Here is a 27,981-nt window from a genome sequence, read left to right on the forward strand (position 1 = left end):
TTCTCCAAAAAAGTTGCTAACAATGGAAAACGATACTGATTTTTATTACATTTTGTGAATATTTTCTATGTTGCAGGTTAAAACAAAATTTGACTTGAAAAAGGCCTGAAGTGTATCTTTGGGGTGTGGAAAATATTTTGTTTAAAGGTATAGCGGAGGATTTTCTTTTTCCGGGTGGGTAGTCTATACTATTGGTCCACCTAAGTGTCAATCATTCTGGTGATATGTTTACGTAAGGCCGTCGTAGGCTACGTGCTCATCCCTATGTAGTTTTCACTTTCATGTGTATTATGTCGGAGTTACGGTTTCAGCCATTCCTTTGAAAATGGCTGAGGGTCGAAAGAGAAAAAATGTTTACTAAGTGTATGATAAGAAGAGAAAGGCTACAGAATATAGAAACAAGACCAGAGAGATTTTGGGTGAATATCACACGCTGGCGTGCGCTAAAAGCACAGGTTGGGCTTCTCACTGATGCCGCAGTCGCGAAGATTCTACCAGACAGGTAAAGTTTGTAACGCTATTTGGAGAAATCCATTTAAAATCACTAGTAAAAGTTAATGCAAGCTACAATGCTAGCCCTGGCACGAGTCATGCACCGCATAGACACGGTAAACATCTCAATTTGTCTAAAGTAGCCTTTTGTCCAAAATGGTAAATGGTATCACGCTGAAATATTCTAAAATCTTGTGTGTTTATTATTACACAAATGCAACAAGCTACTTCTCCATATGCAACTATGTATAAAAATAACGTATTAACAATGAGAGATATTATGTAACGTAATTGCGATTTGCAAAATAGTTTCCTCAGAACGTATTTCGTGTGATACAGGGTTGCACATATCATGTCTTGAGTCCTCGGTCACTCAATCGATCAGTATAATAAGTAAATAAAACACGGAAGGGCATTTGACATGTTGTCTTTTTTATAAATGTTCTTTAGTTAGTTTAGAATTTGCAACATAATTGTGCAAGGCGTATAGACGTTCCCTAGCTCTCGGGAGCAAGAGTGTTGTGTTTGTGCATGTGCATTTTTTTTTAAAAATTGGAGAGGGCGGGTCTTCTCTAAAATTCGGAAAGATCCTCCGCTATACCTTTAATATGCAATCAATCTAATACCCTATTCATTGCTACCCGTGTCTTGTCTCCAAATTTAGACAACAATGAAGTGTGGGTGATATTTTAAGACATTAAAAGCCTCATCCAACTGGTTCGCTTGATTTACTTGGTGATATGAATGATATGCTGATTTTTTAGAATTGAAATCATGATTGCATTGTAATCTTGCGTAATTGTGGGTCCAGTCTGCCCTGCCTGTCCCTTTGCTATGAAAGCGAATTTAAACAGGATGCTGAAATAGTTTGTTTAAAATGTGCCCAAAGTTACAGCAAAGGCCCACCCAATCAAATGCCAATAAACATTTCCTGCCTCTAATTAGAAATGTACAGATACTGGCGTCTTGTGCCGTGCAAGAGAAAAGGCCTGATGGACAGATAACCACCAAGACCCAACAAGCCGGGCTAACAGAGTGTATCAGCCGGGCTTCATCTGCACAACAAATGACTGAGTGTTAAAGTACACCTTACATAACACAAACAAGACACACTTTAACCTTTTAAGAAACATGAAAAGTGTATCACCTACAGTAAGTGACTGTGTATATATGAGTGTGAGCTTTCTTCTGTTAGCTGGTGTGGACTGAAGTTGTGCCCCACTTTTCTTCATGGTAATTGTCGTTCCCCACAGTGAGATTACCACACTCCGTACTAGCTTAACAAATGACCAGCTATGTGAAGCTGATAGGAACAGGATATAATTATAATTTTCAGTAAAGAGTGTATTGTGTGTGTGGCCCTGGACATTAATCAAGAATGTTTATCTTTAAGTCCAAAGCTAATAACCGACTCTGTGTTTTGTGTCCAGAAGTCTGAGAGCACTAATATAATTGTTCTTGTTTTGCATGCTTTAATTTGATGTGTTTGATTGAAGTGGCAGACCGATTGGAGTATGACATCAAAGTAACGCGAGAGCGATAAGAGAGCATTCGGCTTTCGAATCGCTCGGTACTTTGATGAAATAAACTGATCGGTCTGTGCACCGCAGTTTCAAGTTGAACACAACCTAACATTTTTCAGCTTAATGCGAGAGAAAGATTCCATCAATGCCAAATCGTCTACAATTCGTTCATATCAATTCAAAAAACAGATTTAAATCATTTGTTTAAATTATTGTTTTGTTGGAATGTAACAAAATGTGAAATCCAAAAAATTGTTTAATTCATTTATTACACACATGGCCTAAAATTAACACTCGGCAAGAGCCGAAAAGCGAGTAAAGATCGGCATTGGCTAGTAAATGAAACTGTGTCAATCGGCAGTTGGCCGGTAACATTCTTCTAACAATGCGATGTTGTGTAAACAAATTCAAACAATGCTTGGGACAGTTGTCAATTTAAATATTCAAGGGCAAAAAGACACTCGCAAGGGCAATTTCATCACTCGCACACTGTATGGAAAGTTTTGTGTGTGCACATATCTGAAGCACGTGGACAGAAAGCAGTGTCCCAGACAGCATGAAAACTCTGAATTGTGCTCTCTGTCACGACTTTTTGTGTGTAATTGTACAAATTCACAAAAAAATTTGTACAAAAATGGCCATTGCATTTATATTAGTTAGGCTAGTATTTTTAGCTGTGGTATTAAAACTGGAATTCAGAATTGTGAATTTGCACAGTTATCTAAAATGTTGCTGTCATAGGAAGAATTTTGAAATTTTGAATTTTGTCGTTGAATTTGATTTTTTTAATTTTGTCGCCCTCAGATCACTTGGATGTGGCTGTGATTACAAGAGGTAAAAACGATATAAATACTGATCGTTTTCTCACACAAACCACTCATTTCGTGTCTTAGGCCATCAATATGTACTTATATTTACGAGTCATTAAATCATGTTTAATTTGGACTTCTCTGTGGATGCTCTTTGAGGAAGACCCCATAGACAAGAATGGTTTGACCTAAAAATATCAAAATTGAAACTACTGCAGAAACAAAAACACATACATCTTGGATGCCCTTAAGGTAAGCTAAAACATGCCAAAATTAATATCAAAGTGAACTATCCCTTTTAAGATCGTGCCATATACATCATGTCTACTGAGATACCTTCAACTGATCGATTTATTGAAGGCAGTATAGATGTGTCCTTCACTGCCTTGTTAAACCATCCTTTGCTTTCCATTCTGTGACAGCTGAGCTAAAAACATAAATATTGTCATGAGGTTGAAGGATGAACCCAATAGCAGACAGCAAGTAACTCAAAATAGGTTTTATTAATGACAAAAACAGAAAACAAAACCCACGAGGGGGCAAAACAGGACTGGAGGAGAGTACAAATAGACTAAGTCAAACTAAGACTCTGATTTGACAGGAAACAAACTCACGATTCTCATAAAACAGGTTTTATGGCGAGGACAGGTGAAACTGACTAGACAATAATGACAAGATGAGGGTAACAAGGGGGCGGAGGACATAACGAGACAACAAGCACTTGGCCCAAACAGGCCATGTCCTTGTACACAAAACAAGGGTCTGCCATGATCCTGCCGCAAGACCAGGTAAGATCTACATGATGGCAGAATCATGACAAATATGTCATCTAAAAGTTTCCGTTGGTGGTAATTTTGTGTGTATAAGTTTGTTTTACACATTTGATGTCATTTCTAGTGAGAAACTAGTACAGTAATTAACTTTTCACGTAGTTATCACCAAGCTCATTTAGCCGTTGTGCTGCCTTAGAAGTCTGACTGAAATCAGTTTTGTGAGGTATCTTTGTGTGCAAACGCTGCATGTAAAGTCATTGTCAAATAGGGCAGCAAGGCAAGTCAGCTAACTTTCGGAGGCAGCCAAAGATGCTACACATATTCATTAATATGTGTGTATGTTTAAGTGTGTGTGTGTCTTTATTGAGAGGACTGATCCTAGTACATGGATTATGTAATAATAATATGTGTATAAACAATATAACAACATTTTTAAATTGAAAGAACCTTCATTGTGTGACTTTTCAATGCAAACAGTCATTTTCTCTCTCTTTGATGCTTGAGGTTCAGGTGAAGGTGAATTTTCCATGGACTGAGATGATGAAAGCTGGGATACTGAATTTCTAAAGCAAAGGTTTCATTCAGAACATACAGTCCTCTCTCCTCGCCCTTTACATCAATAGTAATCAGGATCAGAGTTGATAGGGATAAAACCGCCACTTACAAAAATATCCCAGAAATAGAAAAAATCTAAGAGGATTTCCATTTGATCTGTTTATTTGATAAAAAATACAATAAAAACAGTGATATTGTGGAATTAAAATAATTATTAAAATCAAAATAATTGTTACAAATTAAAATAACTGTTTTCTTCAATATCACATGATCATTTAAAAATCAATATGCCTATTTGGTGCCCCAAAAAGTTCTTAATATTATCAATGTTGAAATAGTAATATTTGTGTGGTAACTGATACTTTTTTCAGGATTCGTTGAGGAATAAAAAGTGTTTTTATTTGAAATATATATATATATATATATATATTTGTTACATACATGCCGTACTGTCACTTTTGTTCAATTTAATGCATCTTACTGAATAGAAGTGTTCATTTCAGTCAAGCAAATTACACTTTTGAACTGACGGGTCTCTGTAAATTTAGTCTCAAATGCGAATGTTGTTGACTGTATAGGTAATATTAAGTTGGTGGTTTTTTTCATGAATAAAACTAAAATTTGCAAAAACTAAACTAAAATTAATTTTAGAAAATACTCTAAAATAACTCCAAAACCTAAAAATATGAGTATACAGGTTTAAAATGTATTCACAGTAACTATTTTAAAAATAAAGCAGGCATTTATAATGCAATGTCAAATAACAGAAATAATGGGAGACGAGGCATTTCAGAAAGAAAGAGATGAACTCGTCTAGCTGTGGACTGTATGCAATGTTACACTGTAAAAAAAAATATTTTCATGATTTGTAATCACATTTTTTTTCTTTTGTCAAATCAACTTAGATGATTTATAGTTCAGATGTAGTAGTTATGTTAAATCAATCTCCTTCATTGAATTAACTATTTTTTTTCCATTTCAATGAACTTAAAATGTTAAGGCAACCAGGTTACTTATTTTTTAAGTTAAACCAACAATATTTTTTACAGTGTACTTTTTAGGTTGTTTACATGTATAATAAGGGTACATTACATGCTAAAGAAAATGTCAAATTAAACAAAATACAGTGCCCTCCACAATTATTGGCACCCCTGTTTAAGATGTGGTTGACCCCTTTTTTTTAAACAACATAGAACCCAAATGCAAAAAAAGAGAAAAATCCAACCTTTTATTCAAGTACATTACTTTGGTGGTAAAAAAAAATGTAAAAATTTAGAAAAATAAAAACTTCAAATCCTGTGTCCCACAATTATTGGCACCCCTAACAATTCCGCTGAAAAATGTAATTGATTTTTAAAAAAATATATATTTTCTGTAGTTGCTAATGTTGGTCAGGATATCTAGGAACTTTTAATTAGTAATTCATGACTTCCTATTTCCCTGGGGTATAAATATGACATGACACAGAGGCCTAATTCTCTTACCCATTTGTCAACATGGCAAAGACAAGAGAACACACCATTCAAGTAAGGCAGATGTGTGATGACCTTTATAAGTCAGGCAATGGCTACAAGAAAATAGCCACTCACCTTATATTGCCCATATCTAAAGTTAGAGGAATCATTAAGAAGTTTAAAACAACAGGAACAGTGACAAACAAGGCTGAAAGAGGTCCCAAGTTTATCTTGCCACAACGCACTGTGAGGAGGATGCTAAGAAAAGTAAAAAAAAGTCCTAAGCTCACGGTCACAGAATTGCATCAAATAGTGGCATCTTGGGGTCACAAAATCTCCAAAACAACCATCAGACGCTCTCTACATGCCAACAAGATGTTTGGGAGGCATGCTAGGAAAAAGCCCTTTCTCACTAACACTGACAAACGTAAACGTCTGGAGTTTGCCAAGCGGCACTGGGACTTCATCTGGGATCGTGTGCTTTGGTCGGATGAGACTAAGATTGAGCTTTTTGGCAACAAACACTCTAAGTGGATCTGGTGTAAAACAAAAGATGTGTATGCCGAAAAGTACCTCATGCCCACCGTGAAGTATGGTGGAGGATCTGTGATGCTGTGGGCCTGTTTCTCTTCCAAAGGCCCTGGGAACCTTGTTAGGGTGCATGGCATTATGAACGCTTTGAACTACCAGGACATTTTAAATAAAAACCTCTGCCAGAAAGCTGAAGATGGGTCGTCATTGGGTCTTTCAGCAGGATAATGATCCAAAACGTGTGGCAAAATCTACACAAAAATGGTTCAGTCACAAACTCAAGGTCCTCCCATGGCCATCTCAGTCCCCAGACCTCAATCCAATCGAAAACCTGTGGGGTGAGCTAAAGAGGAGAGTGCACAAGAGAGGGCCCAGCATACTGGATGATCTAGAAAGATTTTGCAAAGAAGAATGGTCAAAGATCCCTCTCTCTCTGTGTTCTTCAATCTTGTGAAATGTTATAGGAGGAGATTAAGTGCTGTCTTGTTGGCAAAAGGGGGTTGTACAAAGTATTAACATCAGGGGTGCCAATAATTGTGGGACACATGATTTGAAGTTTTTATTTTTTTAAATTTTTAATTTTTTTTTTACCACCAAAGTAATGTACTTAAATAAAAGGTTGGATTTTTCTCTTTTTTTGCATTTGGATTCTATGTTGTTTAAAAAAAGGGAGAATTTTTAAAAGTCCTCGACCACATCTTAAACAGGGGTGCCAATAATTGTGGAGGGCACTGTATATATATATATGGTAGGTATCAAAAAAAAAAATATCAACTCCTGAAAATCAACTATAGGGCCTTAATCTACAGCAGTTTGGATCAATATCTCCATTATTCACATCTGGCAATATTTCTGAGTCGCAATAAATATTGCAGCGAATGCCAGAAATATAACACACACATTTGGCATTCTACTGCACAACAGACCAAGTGAGCTCGTGTGAAGTAAATCAACACACATTGCTACCAGTCACTCTTAACACACTCCTCTGGCCAAGAAGCTGTCACTCTTCAATTGAAGATGCTTGTTGTCATTACAGTAGGAATTTCTCAGAACACACATAAGCCTCCTAACACAGCATATATGCAGAAACCTTGTTGCTCTCTCTCACTCTGTCCATAATAATGTTCTTAAATAGCCCATTCGGCTGCTTTTTCATGTTCGAGCATGCCACTAGTTTCCAATAAAACACTGTGTTTGAGAACACATTTTTTGTGAGGAATGCTTCAACAATTTATTAAGTTTATTAAGCTCAGTGTAGCAGAGAGTGCTGTAAAAACACAGATGCTGGGTAAACAGGGCTTAGCGTGAAAGTCAATGCATGATTTCTAATTTCCTTATGCAACCATGATACTACACAATTATGACAGCTGTAAAAAATGATCGTGATTTTAACAGTAAAAGACAGTAAAAATGCTACAGTGAAAAACTGTTAATTGGTTAACAGAAAGTTTCCTTACTATATATTTTGATATATAATGGTACATTTAATGTATTTTACTGTAAAATACTGTTAAATTTACAGTTTTTGAAGTGAAAAAGAACAAGTAATTGTATAATTTAAAGTGAAAAAATGTAAATTGGCAATCCCACAATTCCCTGCGTGACACTTCACATTTAATGTATTTTAACTGTTTCTTCATAATTTTCTTAGTTCTTTTCTAATCAATCATGTACATTAGGGTTTTATGTTACATTTAAGTTGTTTAATAAATACTTATTGCATTTTTTTTTTATTTCAACATGTTACCATAATGATGTTTAATAATGACAGTGCAGCTTCTATATAGTAATATGAACGTTCTTGTGGAAGAGCTGATATGATGAGCTTTGATTGATCATTTAACTCTCATTACTGCTGTGATTGTTGGCTGTCAGTGTATTACAATTGAACAAAACAGATATTAATACTTCAAAAGGTCAGTAAATTAACATTATATCAGATTATGAAATACTTTTATTATGTTATTATTGTTTATTGCTGAAAAATTAAATAAGGCTAAAAGTCTGTAAAACCTAAAATGTTGCTACCGTATTTTTAACAGGAAAACTCTGGTAACCACAGCTGCCAGTTTTTTTTTTTTTCCCATAAATTTAACAGATGTTTTTTTTTACAGTGTACTCCTAATGTACAGTAAATGTTGCTAAACAACATTTTAGGAACAACCTTTCTGCTCATGTCATGCCTTCACTTTACAAATAAGGCATTCCTCTAGAATATCATGGTTTATAAGAACAAACAAAAGAATTCACTGAAACTTCAGCCATCAATCTTCCAAGTGTCTGGAGACATTACACGATGTAAATAATGACTATTTAAGTAGTTGCAAATAGACATTACAAACTTAAATCCACAGTATACGAGGTAAAATGCTCCCTGTTCTTCACATACATGCTTGGGGAAATGTCTTTTTCCTGTTATGGTGCCCTGCTTTGTTTCTGGACTCCAGATTAGCAAAAAAAAAAAAAAAAAAAAACACCTATTATATAACTACGTTTATTTTAATTGAAAAAAATATCCCAAATGATTTAGGTAAAAAAAATAAAATAAAACATTCCTGAGTATTTATTATTAAAGATTTCAAACTGCAATGTAAACAATTTGCTCTCCGTCACATACAATCACATTCACTCCAAACTACTGTACGTCTCTTCTTTCTTCAGTTCGTGAAGCCTCTAATAACATTGCAACAAAGAAGGCTCTCAATCCACATGATATAAGTCATCTTAGGGAATTGAGTTAAATAAAAATACTAAAAAAGTTTTTTTGCTTGATTAGCACACCGAATTCTATTCGTCAGGAACAAATTCCTCCTTCTAAGAGGAAGAAAAAGACAGGCGTTTAAATGAAACCATCTGTGATATGTGCGGACTGTGTGAATTCTGTCCTCTTCAGTTGAAGGAGAGACATGTACGGCTGCCCACATGTCACAAAGTGAGACACGGCAATCTGACTGCGATTAATGGAGCGACTGCAGAACATAAATGTGAGGGAGCCTGGCCAAGACATCTGGGAGCGCTCCAACCTGCTGTCATGAGCAGATATGAGCCAAAGAGAGCAAGACATTTCATTCCAAGACTTCGGTTGAGAACTTAAGTGGGGGAGTATGAACTGACCAAATTGGAAGTGACCATAAAAACTTCGAGAACATCCTCCAAAAACAAAGGGGAAAAAACAAATTGATTTATAAACAATCATAGAATTCCTCTCTCACTGCCCCAAGTTTTCCAGCTCTATAAGTTTCCATATGGGCTTTAGCTGGTTGTATAATGTTATTTACATTGCTTAGCTGTAATTACGGGGATAAGAGCTGTACTGTGATCCTGAGGCTGATTGCGGTCTGAAAATCACGATAAAACTGGTTCATTAGAGTGCACATTTTAGGAACAACCTTTCTGCTCATGTCATGCCTTCACTTTACAAATAAGGCATTCCTCTCGAATATCAATTTCAACATTTATACATTCTGCTGCCAATTTTTCCCCCCCAAAAGAGGCTTGCATTCATGATATGCATTTTGTGTGTTCTCTGGGAATTACATTTACATTTAGCTGACAATTTTATCCAAAGCGACTTACAATTGCTACTGTATATATGTCAGAGGTCGCACGCCTCTGGAGCAACTAGGGGTTAAGTGTCTTGCTCAGAGACACATTGGTGTTTCACAGTGGATTTGAACCCGGGTCTCTCACACCAAAGGCATGTGCCTCATCCACTGTGTCATCACCACCACCCCAATTAAAGCCATGACATTGGTGTTGAGAACCTTCAATGTTTCATAAACATTCATACATAATGTGTTTTGAAGGGGGAAAGCCACATTCTTCTATAACTCTAAAAAAAAAAAAAGCGTCTATAGTCTAGGTTCATAGTTGGAACAGTAATGTTGGTAGTTTTAGCATCTCTTGAACACTTACATCTTTATTAGTTATTGTGAATACCTTTCTTACTAACTTTAATTGAGTTATTTAATTTCAATTTAATTTGATCTCTTTAAAATTAATTTTAATCTAGTACTTCATGAAACATTTCTTTAATTTGTTCATTTTGTTCTTTTCTTATTTTTATATTCTTATTACATATATATTTTATATGTTTTATATGTTGACTCCATATAAAACTTTTAAAAAGCATTTTCCAATTCTTTTATAAATGAATGCAATCTAATTAGCTCATATTAATTGATTTTATTTCAAATAAATGCTGTTCATTTAAACCTTCGGTTCGCCTAAGAATCCCACATTTTTTTTATCAGTTTCCACAAAAAAAAAAATAAATAAATAAATAAATAAATAACAATTTCTATCTTTGACAATAAGGAACTGAAGATGCTGAAAATTCAGCTTTGCCATCACATTAAGAAATCATATAAAACTATTATTTTAAATTGTAATAATATTCCATAATATTACTGTTTTCATAGTATCTTTGATCAAACAAATTCAGCATTGAAGGAAATAAGAGACGTCTTTTAAACGTCTGAAGGGTAGTGTATAATGCTAATGTAAATCACTGTGCATTAATTAAACTCCCCTTGGCTTACTAGCTTCATTTTATTGCAGTCTTTTCCTTCGTTCAAAATAAATATCAAATAATTATATTGTGCACTGCAAGTGATGGGTAATATGGAGAAAGTCTATCAGAGGGTTACATAAATGGAGTTTAACGCAGGACTTCGGCTCAACTGATGCTGAGGGGCTAAGCAAGTCCGGGCAAAGGCGTCCTCAGCAGTGCCTGATGGCAAATTAGGCATTGAGGGAACATGAAATGGAGCGAAAAACAGAACACGTCAACAAGAGGTCAGCCTGCCATGCTACGTGTGAGGCAACAAAGAGCTGATGAGAGAAAACAAGAGAAAAAAAGAAAGGGAACACACACCTGCATTCAGTTTAAGATCTGATTAAATGCAAAATGCTGGAGAACACAAGTGTGTAATCTTTGTCCAAAAAGACATCTGTGGATACATTTCAAATCTTTACTTAATCTGCAATCATTAAGCCTATAAATGTAAACTTCTGACCAAAAACTCATTTAGTTTTCTTCATATTTTTTTTTAACAGAGATGTCAAATGTGCTGCATTAGTCATTATATGTAATATGCAAAAGAGTGCAACAGATTGGTCAATGAGTATGAGTGTGTGTGTGTGTGTGTCTGTGTCTGTGAGGGAGGGAGGGAGTGTTGAAAATAAAACAAACAGCATATGGAATACACATCAGGTCCGATAAGCATCAGAACCACATTATGTAAGGCTTATGGCAACCACCTTCTTCTGGTACAAAATAAACACAAGAACAAATCCCTCCAAAACAAACTTCTTTTCAAAATATTACAAAAACATCTGCCAATAATTACATTTTCTAAGCATGGTTAAAACACTACATTCCCTGTTTGGTTTGCACCAAAAACAAAATGTTTATTAGACTTCAGTGTCATTTCTTATAAATGTTGAAAACAGTTGTGCTGCTTAATGATTTTGTGATGATTTGCTTTGATGAATAGAAATTTAAAAAAAAGAAAATGTTTTTCACATTGTCTTTACTATAACTTTTGATCAATTTAATGCTTCCTTGCAGAAGTTAAGTATTCATTTCTTCAGTAAAAAATCTTACTGACCCCAAACATTTGAATGGAAGTGCATGTATACCGATCTGCGCATGACATCAAAGTACCACAAGAACGATTAGAGAGCTGACTGTCAGCGTTGGTTGCAGCAGTCTTTATTTAGAAATCAACTCAAATCTTCACAAAACGGAATCTCAGGAACAAGATCAGGAACAGAACAACCAATGTATCTGAAGAGAACAGAGGCGAAATGAACTAATTAACACAGAAATTAACAAAAATAAAAACAGATAAAAAATGAACTCAAATATATGAACCTCAAGATTGCTGTCCCTCCATTGAAAGCTACACAACTATCATTTTGACATTTCAAAAAGTTCAAGTTCAAGTAATCTATAAGATTTGAGCGCTCTGATCCAAATTTTTTTGAAGAGACTTGATCGCTTTATAACATGAACAGATTTCGAACATAACCATAAGCTCAACTGAACCTGCTTCAGGGGTGAGAACAAACCTCACTGGTTTTTGATGAAGCTTAAACGTGCTGTGTAACACTAGAAATGAACATCATTGGTTGTCGCTGCTCAAAGGTGTCGCGTAACAAAAATTTAATTAACTTTGTAACACACAAGGATAAACCTCATTGGTTCTTGTTGAAGCTCAAATGGGCTGCGTAACACACAATAATGAACCTTACTGTTTTTAGAGAAAGCTTAAACGTGCTGTGTAACATGAGAATGAACCTCATTGGTTCATGCTGAAGCTCAAAAGTGCTGCGAAACACAAATATGAACCTCATTGGTTCTTGCTGAAGCTCAAACATGTTGCATAACACGAGAATGAGCCTAATTGGTTCTCGCTGAAGCTCAAACGTGCTGCATAACAAATGAGAATGAACCTCATTGGTTCTTGACGAAGCTTAAACGTGTTGCATAACACGAGAATGAATCTCATTGGTTCTCGCTGAAGCTCAAATGTGCTGCATAACAAATGAGAATGAACCTCATTGGTTCTTGACGAAGCTTAAAGTGTGTATGTCAGGTTAAATTTGTAATTATGATTAACACAAAATAGTTAGGGGAAAAACACGTTTGTCAAGTTGGTGTATTGTTTTGTATGTTTTTCGATACCTAAAGGCAGAATATAAGATGAAAAAGTTCGTTATTTTCAGTACTCACTTAAAACTGCTCCTCCCCCCAATCGAATCACTTGACGTCATAAGAGGGAGACGTCTCCCCAGGTCGCTGAGAGTGAGTCAGTGAGCTGTGTTGGTAATTGTACGAATGATAGAGCGAGAGAATTATTTGATTAGGACATTTATTTATTTAGTTATTTAAGTTAGGTAGTTAGTTAGGTATACGCAGGAAACAGGTTTGCCAACCGCAATTAAACCCTGAAGAAGAAGAAGAAGAAGAAGAAGAAGAAGAAGAAGAAGAAGAAAAAGAAGAAATGTATATATGCAGGCGTATTATCACGATGGTGAATTACTGCGTTTGTACTGGGTGCAAAAACACCGTTAAAACTAACACAGTCTCATCCCAAAAAGTCATATAACTGACGTCTTGGGACGTTTTTTGACCGTACGTCAATATCTGCCTTTTTAGGGCCCCCTTAAACGTCGGTAGATGGCGATCCCGGGCCGTCATACAACTGACGCTTTACCTTTAACGTCAGTTAGGTGACGGGTTAGGTTTAGGGTTAAGTTTAGGTCTGGGGTAGAGTTAGGATCCCATAACCTCATCTACCGACGTTTAAGGGGGCCCTAAAAAGGCGAATATTGACGTATGGTCAAAAGACGTCCCAAAACGTCAGTTATATGACGTCTTGGGATGAGACCGGGTTGTTAAAACCGGTCACAGAGTCCACTTTTTGATGACAGCCGCGAGACTAGCTCTCAGAATATCAGCACTTCGGCAAACCTGACTGTGGCGAGGGGGCGTGAGTCTGTAGCGGCTGCGGGAGAGAAAGGACGGAGCCGCACGGTGAGATTAGTAGATCAAGTGCAGATGATGAACACCTGAGTTTGATTGCAGTAATTTTCCGTGGAGAGACCGTATATAACCGGCGAATGAGAGAGCGAGAGAGAGTTGGACTGGGACTTCACGCGGCTACTGCAACCGAGACTGAGAAGCAAGTGTTGGATCGCGTGTTTGTTTATGGTGGCGAATGCGCTACTGTGCGCCTCGTTTCTTTTTTGTTTTTTCTGAATAAACGAGTCCCAGTCACGCCGACCCTGTCTTCTTTCCACATACTGAACCTCTTCACACTGACCTATTCTGATAGGCTACCGCACATCTCTACCACGTATCTAACAGTAACGTAATTAATTAATTTGCACGCGAGTTTTATTTTATTTTAACCCTGTATTCTCCGTGTAAATTCATGCACCGAACCGTGACGGCCGTACGTTTCGGTTCAATACGAATACATGTACCGTTCAACCTCTAAGTTATGCCTATACTTACCAAGACACCTGACCAACTCTCCACTGGTTCTCTTCACACCAGATATTTATGTTTCTTCGATAGGAATTATTTAAATTTCTGTTTGGTTCCTCATCAGTCTCACGCCTGGGAGGCTCAAAATTGTAAGGTTGTGGCCCATCGGAGGTTTGAGGGGGATTTTGGATCTCCTCAGACTCAAAACTCTCCATACTTGAATAGAACGTTTTTGTCACATCTCCCTCTTATGACATCACATGCAGCTCCACTGTGTTTTAAAAATATGATCTTGACAGAAATGGCTATAAAGCTTAATGTAGGGCAATTACAATAATAATTTTAATGATAATTACATTTTCACTCATACATCTAAACATTATTTAATATATCTAAAAAAAATTTTTAACCTGACATACACACTTTAAACATGTTGCATAACATGAAAATGAATCTCATTGGTTCTTGCTGAAGCTCAAACGTGTTGCATAACACAATAATGAACCTAATTGGTTCTCGCTGAAGCTCAAATGTGCTGCATAACAAATGAGAATGAACCTAATTGGTTCTTGCTGAAGCAAAAACTGGATCTTCTCTGGATCTTGGCTTTCCTGATAGAAAGACACAAGAGGGTCTGAGTCAACAGTCACCTCAGTTCGTCTAAGACAGTCTCCACTGGAGCCCCACAAGTCTCTGTAATCTCGCCGCTTCTGTATACACTACACTGCAGGAGCAATAACCCAGGTATAATATGACACTAAATATTCCAACGCCACTGTGATCATGGACACCACTAATTTACTATGAGAGTTACAAATTGAGATGGACATTTTTGCGGAGTGGTGCAAGCAGAACTGTCTTGACCTCAAGCCCTCTAAAACAAAGGAACTTGTTGTTGACTTGCGCAAAGTTGTTTCCATCATCCCCACTCAGTTAGTCAACAACAAGCCAATTTATACTTTGGAAGTACTGGCTGGTGGGCAAGAACGTCGTTCTCTAGCAACGAAACAGTTCGTTCAAGCTGTAGGAATGATGTACCTTATATAGAAAAAAAGGTTTTAGGTAGATAAAGTCTATTTTTCACAAACACAGTAGCCTACCAGTGATATTTTTTAAAGCTACTGTATACATTTCTTTCCTTTTTTAATTAGGCTACCATATATGTTTACATGTGGCATCACGTGGGTAGACAAATCAGACGAACTGCAAGTTATGACATGATTATAATCATGCATCCCCTAGACACCATTTACTAACACACACTCTGTGGTAGATTCTCTTCACGATCGACTTAAAATGCCTCCAAGATCAACTTGTCAACCAAGGTCGACGGGTTGGTGATTCCTGTAACATACCGTTTTACGGTCAATGACAACTACTAACCAGCTGTCTCACGAACGGAACGAGCACATTTATCCCCACATAGCAAAGCCACAACACAGCGAGGGAGAAGACCTAGGTTACATGAAACATTCCAACTACATATTTTACACCACTGACAAGGGAAAAGTCACTACTCATGGTGTCTATGGCTAGCTTCTGGCTTTCTGCTGCTTCTCTTTCAAGGTAGTGACGAAACACGCTCTGTAGCGCTGTGTGTTCGCTGTCGGCTACCGTAGAAACATGGCTCACAATATGACCTTCATAGAAGGGGGTGCCCTACATTTATGTAGATATCAATGTCTCAATCTAAGGTAATAAAAACATTACGGTTTATTAAGTAAGTTCTTTACACCACTGAAAAAATAGTTATGGGTGTCATATTGAATTACTGTTAATAGATACTCAAAAATTTTACACATTGCACCTTTAATTGATTGTAGCATTGATTTGCAAGGCTGCAATTCCCCTGGCTGGCCACCGTTTGTCGCAAATTTTGTCAGCGTTTGTTGCCCACCAGGTATCCATGGTAGTCATGTTACTACAAAGTGTGAATAGAAAGGGTTGAATCATACAGATACCTCAGGACAATACTTGATCACAAACTTGCCTTCAAACTAAGCAGTGAAAATATTTTCAGAAATATTGAAAATAAGTGTCAGCAACGCCTCTTTTTCTTGAGGAAGCTCCGTGGACTTCAGGTTCATCAGTCAGTCCTGATTGCTTTCTACAAATGCTTCATTGAGTCTGTAATATATCAGAATGGTTTGGATCACTATCCAACATCCATCGCAAGCAACACACTAAACAAAATCATAACAATGAGTAGTAAAATAATCGGACAGGTGCAGGAACCACTTATCAGTATTTATAAAGGAGGAATACAAATAGCCTCAGACACCACTCACACATTGCACAGCCACTATAGTCTTCTAGCCTCAGGCCAGAGATACAGAACACTCGTATTTAGGACCAACAGAGCCATGACAAGTTTTGTGCTCACAACCATTAGAAACATGAATGTATTCACCAAGGTGTATGTCAGTGTGCGTGGATTTGTGATTAATCTTTCTTTATTTATCTACTGTATTTTAATGCAAACTTTTAATGTTTCCTGCATATGTATCATGCATTTATTGTACTTTGCAAGCTTTAGTTATTACTTATTATTTATTTATATAGAACTTGTGTGGTATATTGTGCTGTGGAAGCGTACACGCGTTAATGCTCAGCACGAATGAAGTTCCTAACGGATAAATAAAGTTCTTTGAATTGAATTGAATTGAATTAAAAGCTCAAACGCGCTGCGTATCACGAGAATGAACCTCATTGGTTCTTGCTGAAGCTCAAATGTGCAGTGCAACACACAATAATGAATCATTCTTGTTGAAGCTAAAATGTGCTGTGTAACACACAAGAATGAACATCTTTGGTTCTTGCTGAAGCTCAAACAAGCTGCGTAACAAACGAGAATGAACCTCATTGTTTCTTGCGTAAGCTCGAACGTGCTGCAAAACAGAAAAAAATAACCTCATTGGTTCTTGTGCAAGCACGAACGTGCTGCGAAACACAAGAATGAACCTTATTGGTTCTTGATAAAGCTCGAACGTGCTGCGAAACACAAGAATGAACCTTATTGGTTCTTGATGAAGCTCGAACGTGCTGCGAAACACAAGAATGAACCTTATTGGTTCTTGATGAAGCTCGAAAGTGCTGCGAAACACAAGAAAGAACCTTATTGGTTCTTGATGAAGCTCGAACGTGCTGCGAAACACAAGAATGAACCTCATTGGTTCCTGCTGAAGCTCAAACGTGCTGCGAAACACAAAAATGAACCTCTTTGGTTCTTGATGAAGCTCGAACGTGCTGCGAAACACACAAGAATGAACCTCATTGGTTCTTGATCAAGCTCAAATGTGCTGCGTAACACACAAGAATGAACCTCATTGGTTCCTGCTGAAGCTCAAACGTGCTGCGAAACAAGAATGAACCTCATTGGTTCTCGCGGAAGATCAAAGGTGGAGCGAAACAAAAGTTAACTTCATTGGTTCTTGCTGAAGTTCAAACATGCTGTGTAACACACGAGAATGAACCTCATTGGTTCTTGCGTAAGCTCGAAAGAGCTGCAAAAAAACAAAAATGAACCACATTGGTTGTTGCTGAAGCTCGAACGTGCTATGAAACACAAGAAAGAACCTTATTGGTTCTTGGTGAAGCTCAAATGTGCTGCGTAACACACAAGAATGAACCTCATTGGTTCCTGCTGAAGCTCAAACGTGCTGCTAAACACAAGAATGAACCACATTGGTTCTTGATGAAGTTCGAACGTGCTGCGCAACACAAAAATGAACCTCTTTGGTTCTTGATGAAGCTTGAACGTGCTATGAAACACAAGAAAGAACCTTATTGGTTCTTGATGAAGCTCAAATGTGCTGCGTAACACACAAGAATGAACCTCATTGGTTCCTGCTGAAGCTCAAACGTGCTGCTAAACACAAGAATGAACCACATTGGTTCTTGATGAAGTTCGAACATCCTGTGAAACAAGAATGAACCACATTGGTTCTTGATGAAGCTCGAACGTGCTGCGAAACACAAAAATGAACCTCTTTGGTTCTTGATGAAGCTTGAACGTGCTGCGAAACACACAAGAATGAACCTCATTGGTTCTTGATCAAGCTCAAATGTGCTGAGTAACACATGACAATGAGCCTCATTGGTTCTTGATTAAGCTCAAACGTGCTGCGAAACACAAGAAAGAACCTTATTGGTTCTTGATGAAGCTCGAACGTGCTGCGAAACACATGACAATGAGCCTCATTGGTTCTTGATTAAGCTCAAACGTGCTGCGAAACACAAGAAAGAACCTTATTGGTTCTTGATGAAGCTCGAACGTGCTGCGAAACACAAGAAAGAACCTTATTGGTTCTTGATGAAGCTCGAACATGCTGCGAAACACATGACAATGAGCCTCATTGGTTCTTGATTAAGCTCAAACGTGCTGCGAAACACAAGAAAGAACCTTATTGGTTCTTGATGAAGCTTGAACGTGCTGCAAAGCACAAGAATAAACCTCATTGGTTCTTGATGAAGCTCGAACGTGCTGCGAAACACACAAGAATGAACCTCATTGGTTTGAACCTCATTGACCTTGCATGTCAAGCGAACATGCTTGAGCTTCCGTTCACCACAACGGATGAGTGAGTTGATAAATGTGTACAGTAAATGTGAATAAAACCCTAAATGCAATCTCTTCATCATGTAAACCAATTGAGTTTCTTCAGATAATTCAGACTAAACTACTCAATTAATATGAATTAGTTTTACAATCTCTTTATGAATTTTTTGATGCCCTTAGTTGAGTTCATGGAACTCTTCCTAATGAGGTCCATGAGTTAATTAAGGAAGACATACAGTACAACATATGTAGAGTGGCGGGTCCCCAGGACCAGGACTATCTAGAGCGGGCAGTGCAAGTTCAAATCCAGCACATGACATTTCCCAATCCCATTTCCGTGTCATTTCCTGTCATTGCTCTACTCACACTAAAAATACAGTGAAAGTAATTATATTATGGCGACTATTCTTAAATGTCACTTTCAGTTAAAACTCATCACTGTTATGGTGTTTTAAGACTATACGTTTTCCGTTTAAAGAGGTCATCTTGTTCTCCACCATTCTTTCATCCTACACTCGCCCTTTTCCTTCTCGCCCGAGCTCGTTCCCCTCCCCTTCCCTTTACCTCCTCCCACTCGTGTTCACAGTAAGGACACAATGTTCTTTTTGCTTGTTTGGGGAAACTGCAGAAGTAAATAAATTAGAGGAGTGGAGGATGCCGTCATGATGGCTGACTCCAGGTTTTAGTGGAGGAAAATAAACATTATGCTCATGTGAGGTTAGGACTGCTGTTCTTAAACAGTTGGCTCAATCTAAAACAGTTATCACACCAGCAGACCGAGAGAGACTGAGCGAGAATTAGAATGGTGACCTAATGTGGAGAGTTTATCTGATGTGAGCTTATTATAGACTATAAAAGAAATGTTCCCTTCCAACAGGTGCCTGCCCTTCTGAGTCCGGGAACACACGTGCTGGCGAACAGATCAACCTGTTCCTAACCCGAGCGTTTGTGTGTGTGGTTTAGGTATATACTGTATATATATATATATATATATATATATATATATATATATATATATATATAGGTGGTTTAAATATATAGATGGTTCCCTGTAGGGAGGGACATACCAGGAATCTTTGATAGAGTAGGGACGTGTTTTGGTCCCCATGAGGAAAACAGCTTATAAATTATATTAAATTGTTTTGTGTGTGTGTGTGTGTGTGTGTGTGTGTGTGTGTGTGTATTTCTGTATTTGTATGTGATCAGCTGCAGACTGTTTGTGTAATGGATAAGAACACAAATGTATTTGATATTCAGCATTATGATGAGTCATGATAATAAATAATCCCTTTACCACCTATAATGTTCAATTGACTGAAACTGAGAGGCTTTAAAGGAAAAAAAAAAAAAAAGGTTTCCACTCATTTTTAATTGCCATGACTGGATACTGGATTAGGATATGTAAAAATCATTGCATAGAGAACATAATTATTCACAAAAGTTCACAAAGAAATATTTCAGAACTGATCATAACTGGATAATTGTATGGTCAGAATAGAAACTACAATGTATTTTCCAGATGATAATAATAATAATTAGGGCCCGAGCACTAACAGTGCGAGGACCCTATTGAAACTGTTAGGGTTATTAGGGCCCGAGCACTAACAGTGCGAGGACCCTATTGAAACTGTTAGGGTTATTAGGGCCCGAGCACTAACAGTGCGAGGACCCTATTGAAACTGTTGGGATTATTTTTTTTTTCTTTTTTAGGGCCCGAGCACTAACAGTGCGAGGACCCTATTGAAACTGTTAGGGTTTTTAGGGCCCGAGCACTAACAGTGCGAGGACCCTATTGAAACTGTTAGGATTATTTTTTTTATTTTTTTTTATTTTTTCTGCAAAGTAAGTGCCATTTTCGGGGCCGCAACATGCTCAAAAACTCACCAAATTTGGCACGCATGTCAGGACTGGTGAAAAATTTAGCATTTTGTGGGTTTCGCGGATGGGCGGGACAAAATGTCTCGCTAGCGCCACCTAGAAAATTGGAAAAAATTAGCCCCTCGTCCACGTTCAACCTACATGCACGAAATTTGGTGGGGACGTGAATCATATCAAGACGCACAAAAAAGCCTCAAGAACCCATACCCTAAACTCGACAGGAGGTCCGCCATTTTGAATTTGGCGGCCATTTTTGGACGATTTACAGACTCCGTACTTTAACGAACTCCTCCTAGGGATTTAGTCGGATCGACTTAATATTTCTGCTGTGCCTTCTAAAGGCATTGACGATGTAAAGTTGTGCTATCTGCGTGTTTTCGTCGATGGGCGTGTCCGTGGTGTCGAAGATTCGCCATGAAACAGGAAGTTGTAGTAACTTGGCTGTAAATGCCCAGATCTGCACGAAATTTTACACATTTGACAAGAGTCCCGCCCTGAACAAATCTACATGCCGACATTCACCCACAGTCATAGCGCCACCTGCTGGCAACAGGAAGTGACTTTTAACGAAGCAGCCCCCGCCGCTTGTTTGACCGACATGTACGAAATTTCTGTGGTACATCTACCATGACCAGACGCACAAAAAAGCCTCAAGAACCCATACCCTAAACTCGACAGGAAGTCCGCCATTTTGAATTTGGCGACCGATTTGGGACGATTTACACACTCCGTACTTTAACGAACTCCTACTAGGGATTTAGTCGGATCAACTTCAAATTTCTGCTGTACCTTCTAAAGGCATTGACGATGTAAAGTTGTGCTATCTGCGCGTTTCGTCGATGGGCGTGTCCGTGGCGTCGAAGATTCGCCATGAAACAGGAAGTTGTAGTAACTTGGCTGTAAATGCCCAGATCTGCACGAAATTTTACACATTTGACAAGAGTCCCGTCCTGAACAAATCTACATGCCGACATTCACCCACAGTCATAGCGCCACCTGCTGGCAACAGGAAGTGAACTTTAACGAAGCAGCCCCCGCCGCTTGTTTGACCGATATGTACGAAATTTCTGTGGTACATCTACCATGACCAGACGCACAAAAAAGCCTCAAGAACCCATACCCTAAACTCGACAGGAAGTCCGCCATTTTGAATTTGGCGACCGATTTGGGACGATTTACACACTCCGTACTTTAACGAACTCCTCCTAGGGATTTAGTGGGATCAACTTCAAATTTCTGCTGTACCTTCTAAAGGCATTGACGATGTAAAGTTGTGCTATCTGCGCGTTTTCGTCGATGGGTGTGACCGTGGCGTCGATGATTCGCCATGAAACAGGAAGTTGTAGTAACTTGGCTGTAAATGCTCAGATCTGCACGAAATTTTACACATTTGACAAGAGTCCCGCCCTGAACAAATCTACATGCCGATATTCACCCACAGTCATAGCGCCATCTGCTGGCAACAGGAAGTGACCTTTAATGAAGCAGCCCCCGCCGCTTGTTTGACCGACATGTATGAAATTTCTGTGGTGCATCTACCATGACCAGACGCACAAAAAAGCCTCAAGAACCCATACCCTAAACTCGACAGGAAGTCCGCCATTTTGAATTTGGCCACCCATTTGGGAAGATTTACACACTCCGTACTTTAACGAACTCCTCCTAGGGATTTAGTCGGATCAACTTCAAATTTCTGCTGTACCTTCTAAAGGCATTGACGATGTAAAGTTGTGCTATCTGCGCGTTTTCGTCGATGGGTGTGTCCGTGGCGTCGATGATTCGCCATGAAACAGGAAGTTGTAGTAACTTGGCTGTAAATGCCCAGATCTGCACGAAATTTAACACGTTTGACAAGAGTCCCGCCCTGAACAAATCTACATGCCGACATTCACCCACAGTCATAGCGCCACCTCCTGGCAACAGGAAGTGACCTTTAACGAAGCAGCGTAGCAAATGCACATCCGCACTGGCTGAGCTGCAGAAAATGCAACACGGCTGCCTCAGACCCCGACGTGCTACAGGTGCGAGGGCCCGCCCATCGCTGCTTGCAGCTTTAATTTTTTTTTTTTTCTTTTTTCTGCAAAGTAAGCGCCATTTTCGGGGCCGCAACATGCTCAAAAACTCACCAAATTTGGCACGCATGTCAGGACTGGTGAAAAATTTCGTATTTTGTGGGTTTCACGGATGGGCGTGGCAAAACGGCACGCTAGCGCCACCTAGAAAATTGGAAAAAATTAGCCCCTCGTCCATGTTCAACCTATATGCACGAAATTTGGTGGGGACGTGTATCATATCAAGATGCACAAAAAAGCCTCAAGAACCCATACCCTAAACTCGACAGGAAGTCCGCCATTTTGAATTTGGCGGCCATTTTTGGACGATTTACACACTCCGTACTTTAACGAACTCCTCCTAGGGATTTAGTCGGATCGCCTTCAAATTTCTGCTGTACCTTCTAAAGGCATTGACGATGTAAAGTTGTGCTATCTGCGCGTTTTCGTCGATGGGCGTGTCCGTGGCGTCGAAGATTCGCCATGAAACAGGAAGTTGTAGTAACTTGGCTGTAAATGCCCAGATCTGCACGAAATTTTACACATTTGACAAGAGTCCCGCCCTGAACAAATATATATGCCAACATTCACCCACAGTCATAGCGCCACCTGCTGGCAACAGGAAGTGAACTTTAACGAAGCAGCTCCCGCCGCTTGTTTGACCGATATGTACGAAATTTCTGTGGTACATCTACCATGACCAGACGCACAAAAAAGCCTCAAGAAGCCATACCCCAAACTCGACAGGAAGTCCGCCATTTTGAATTTGGCGACCGATTTGGGACGATTTACAGACTCCGTACTTTAACGAACTCCTCCTAGGGATTTAGTGGGATCAACTTCAAATTTCTGCTGTACCTTCTAAAGGCATTGACGATGTAAAGTTGTGCTATCTGCGCGTTTTCGTCGATGGGTGTGACCGTGGCGTCGATGATTCGCCATGAAACAGGAAGTTGTAGTAACTTGGCTGTAAATGCTCAGATCTGCACGAAATTTTATACATTTGACAAGAGTCCCGCCCTGAACAAATCTACATGCCGATATTCACCCACAGTCATAGCGCCATCTGCTGGCAACAGGAAGTGACCTTTAATGAAGCAGCCCCCGCCGCTTGTTTGACCGACATGTACGAAATTTCTGTGGTGCATCTACCATGACCAGACGCACAAAAAAGCCTCAAGAACCCATACCCTAAACTCGACAGGAAGTCCGCCATTTTGAATTTGGCCACCCATTTGGGAAGATTTACACACTCCGTACTTTAACGAACTCCTCCTAGGGATTTAGTCGGATCAACTTCAAATTTCTGCTGTACCTTCTAAAGGCATTGACGATGTAAAGTTGTGCTATCTGCGCGTTTTCGTCGATGGGTGTGTCCGTGGCGTCGATGATTCGCCATGAAACAGGAAGTTGTAGTAACTTGGCTGTAAATGCCCAGATCCGCACGAAATTTAACACGTTTGACAAGAGTCCCGCCCTGAACAAATCTACATGCCGACATTCACCCACAGTCATAGCGCCACCTCCTGGCAACAGGAAGTGACCTTTAACGAAGCAACGTAGCAAATGCACATCCGCACTGGCTGAGCTGCAGAAAATGCAACACGGCTGCCTCAGACCCCGACGTGCTACAGGTGCGAGGGCCCGCCCATCGCTGCTTGCAGCTTTAATTTTTTTTTTTTTTTTTTTTTTTCTGCAAAGTAAGTGCCATTTTCGGGGCCGCAACATGCTCAAAAACTCACCAAATTTGGCACGCATGTCAGGACTGGTGAAAAATTTCGTATTTTGTGGGTTTCGCGGATGGGCGGGGCAAAATGGCACGCTAGCGCCACCTAGAAAATTGGAAAAAATTAGCCCCTCGTCCACATTCAACCTACATGCACGAAATTTGGTGGGGACGTGTATCATATCAAGACGCACAAAAAAGCCTCAAGAACCCATACCCTAAACTCGACAGGAGGTCCGCCATTTTGAATTTGGCGGCCATTTTTGGACGATTTACAGACTCCGTACTTTAACCAACTCCTCCTAGGGATTTAGTCGGATCGACTTAAAATTTCTGCTGTGCCTTCTAAAGGCATTGACGATGTAAAGTTGTGCTATCTGCGCGTTTTCGTCGATGGGCGTGTCCGTGGCGTCGAAGATTCGCCATGAAACAGGAAGTTGTAGTAACTTGGCTGTAAATGCCCAGATCTGCACGAAATTTTACACATTTGACAAGAGTCCCGCCCTGAACAAATCTACATGCCGACATTCACCCACAGTCATAGCGCCACCTGCTGGCAACAGGAATTGGCCTTTAACGAAGCAGCCCCCGCCGCTTGTTTGACCTACATGTACGAAATTTCTGTGGTACATCTACCATGACCAGACGCACAAAAAAGCCTCAAGAACCCATACCCTAAACTCGACAGGAAGTCCGCCATTTTGAATTTGGCGACCGATTTGGGACGATTTACACACTCCGTACTTTAACGAACTCCTCCTAGGGATTTAGTCGGATCAACTTAAAATTTCTGCTGTACCTTCTAAAGGCATTGACGATGTAAAGTTGTGCTATCTGCGCGTTTTCGTCGATGGGCGTGTCCGTGGCGTCGATGATTCGCCATGAAACAGGAAGTTGTAGTAACTTGGCTGTAAATGCCCAGATCTGCACGAAATTTTACACATTTGACAAGAGTCCTGCCCTGAACAAATCTACATGCCGACATTCACCCACAGTAATTGCACCACCTGCTGGCAACAGGAAGTGACCTTTAACGAAGCAGCCCCCGCCGCTTGTTTGAGCGACATGTACGAAATTTCTGTGGTACATCTACCATGACCAGACGTACAAAAAAGCCTCAAGAACCCATCCCCTAAACTCGACAGGAAGTCCGCCATTTTGAATTTGGCGACCGATTTGGGATGATTACACACTCCGTACTTTAACGAACTCCTCCTAGGGATTTAGTGGGATCAACTTCAAATTTCTGCTGTACCTTCTAAAGGCATTGACGATGTAAAGTTGTGCTATCTGCACGTTTTCGTCGATGGGCGTGTCCGTGGCGTCGATGATTCGCCATGAAACAGGAAGTTGTAGTAACTTGGCTGTAAATGCCCAGATCTGCACGAAATTTTACACATTTGACAAGAGTCCTGCCCTGAACAAATCTACATGCCGACATTCACCCACAGTCATAGCGCCACCTAGTGGCAACAGGAAGTGTCCTTTAACAAAGCAGCGAAAAATTTCACAGCTGCACCAGCTGAGCCGCAGAATATGCAACGCGGCCGCCTCACACCCCAACGCGCTACAGGTGCGAGGGCCCGCCCATCGCTGTTTGCAGCTTTAATTATTATTAATTTTTGTATTATTGTTGTTGTATTATTGTTGTTGTTGTTTTTTGGCTATATTACGTTTATCTATATTTTTATTTTTATTTTTACTTATTTTATATATTTGATCTTCTTTTTAGTTTACAGTCAGTTATTTTAAACGGTAATAAATCATTCACAAAGAGCAATAACTACACAAATAAATATTTCAGAGCTGATCATAACTGGATTTATTATTAGTATAGAAATGTCCATGACATTTTTTCAGACTATTTACTTTTAAAACTATCTGATATTTCCAATACTGAAAATCTTAGGAACTAAAGTCCAAGACAAACATGTTTCTATTATACTGTATTCACATTATGCACAGATTTTAATTTAATCATTATTAATATGATTAATATTATAGCTTTTATGTTTTGGTCTTTATAATTTATGCTTTTATGTAAAATGTTTTATTTTTAGCATTTGCTCTTTTTAGTTTATTTAATACAAGCAATTTAAGAAAAAAAGTGTTGTTTTTTTTTTTGTTTTTTGTTTTTTACAGTTCATCTTACAACAGTTTGTAAATATGCATTGATTTATTCGGATTTTATTTAGATTTATAGCAGATCATTTTAGCAGATCACTTTTGATTTAAAGTGTAATTCTCATTTCAGTGTATAAACGTAATTGCTTTTCATTTGAATTAAGAGCCTTTTAAGTTTCAGCTGGAAAACTGAATGAACAAATTTAAGCCTTTCTAAAATGTGCCTATGTTCTTGATGAACTGACAATTATCCCCAAAGCCACAACCTTGCCCTCTTCAAATAAAGAGCTCAAGAGCTGTAAAAGGTACGCACAAGCTATAAAAGCCATCTGAATACCGGACAGAATGTAACATTACAGCTCCATCTAGTGGCAATCTTCAAAACATTTATGAATAAGGAGAATGTTTTGCTATTTAGTGCTCGACAGTCCATTTCGATCATTATTTGAAAGTTTGCAATGAGGCTAAACTGAACGTAGAGCAGAAACACTCCTGGCTCTCACCTTGGTCTGAAAGCAGCAGTACAGTTGGGTAAGATAAGGGTGTTTTCTGGCAAGGGCTAGGATGCGTTTCTCAGTCATGGTGCAGTCCACATCATCGTCCTGCAGAATGACGTCTTTCTTCAACACTTTCACCGCAAAAACCTCATCAGTGCCTCTTAACTCAGCCAGCATCACCTGTACACAAAGACAACACTGCGCTCAGACTGCTGGGCCCTTATTACACACCAGACAAAACTACCAGACATGATCCCTACCTTGCCAAAGCTGCCTTTCCCGAGCACTTTGATGAAGGAGAAGTCTTCCAGCATCATCCTTTTGGTCTGGACGGTCTTCACCTCTCCGTTCTCTCTCGCCTCCCCCGTCTCTTCTGACTCTCCCTCGGTCAGAGAGGAGGACGAGGTTGGCTTTAGCTCTTCACCTCGATGGTCAAACGAAAGTGCCTTCCTGATGTTCTCTATGTCCTTTGTATCTGCAGATCACAAAAGAAAGAGCCAAATCACATCACATGCTATCTGACCCCATATCGAGTACCATATACTCACATTCAGATTGTAAAAAAACAAACTTAATACATGTGCAATGCACGTACGATAGAAGTCTAAGGGTATAACACAGCATCAGATCTACCGTGTTTTAAAGAAATGAATAGTTTAATTCAGCAAGGGTGCACTGAATTGATCAACAGTTAGAGTAAAGACATTTATAATGTTAAAGATTTCTGTTTCAAATAATTCTGTTCTTTTGACATTTTCTTTTCATCTAAGAATGCAGAAAAAAATATGTCACGCAAAAATTCTGTTTTCAGCATTGTTAATGAAAAAATGAGCGCCAAATCAGCAAATGTGCCTGTGCATATAGTTATATAGACATGTTATGGATATCAGGTATAAATGACATAAAGCACTGGCTATCAAACGCATATTTATCAAAAGCTGTTAAGCTTCAAAATGACAATAAACCATTATAAGCATACTGTAACACAAAAGTTGTAGCTTTTAAATT

The 27,981-nt window shown here is 39.0% G+C and overlaps 1 protein-coding gene and 1 pseudogene across 4 annotated transcripts in view; both read right to left on the reverse strand.

Annotated features, from left to right (window-relative positions):
* Positions 1-27,981, reverse strand: part of prkceb (protein kinase C, epsilon b) — a 142,817-nt gene that overhangs the window by 32,214 nt on the left and 82,622 nt on the right. For all 4 annotated transcript variants that reach the window (XM_089117238.1, XM_089117237.1, XM_089117236.1 and 1 more), the window contains exons 9-10: positions 27,234-27,448; positions 26,980-27,153 (exon numbers count right to left, since the gene is read on the reverse strand). In XM_089117238.1, the coding sequence (XP_088973364.1) occupies positions 26,980-27,153; positions 27,234-27,448 (389 nt within the window). The remainder of the gene's footprint in view (positions 1-26,979; positions 27,154-27,233; positions 27,449-27,981) is intronic.
* Positions 16,866-19,609, reverse strand: LOC148977198 (uncharacterized; annotated as a pseudogene).

The sequence above is a fragment of the Pimephales promelas genome, chromosome 11, assembly GCF_988280905.1.
Source record: "Pimephales promelas chromosome 11, fPimPro1.hap1.1, whole genome shotgun sequence".
Lineage (NCBI taxonomy): Eukaryota > Metazoa > Chordata > Actinopteri > Cypriniformes > Leuciscidae > Pimephales > Pimephales promelas.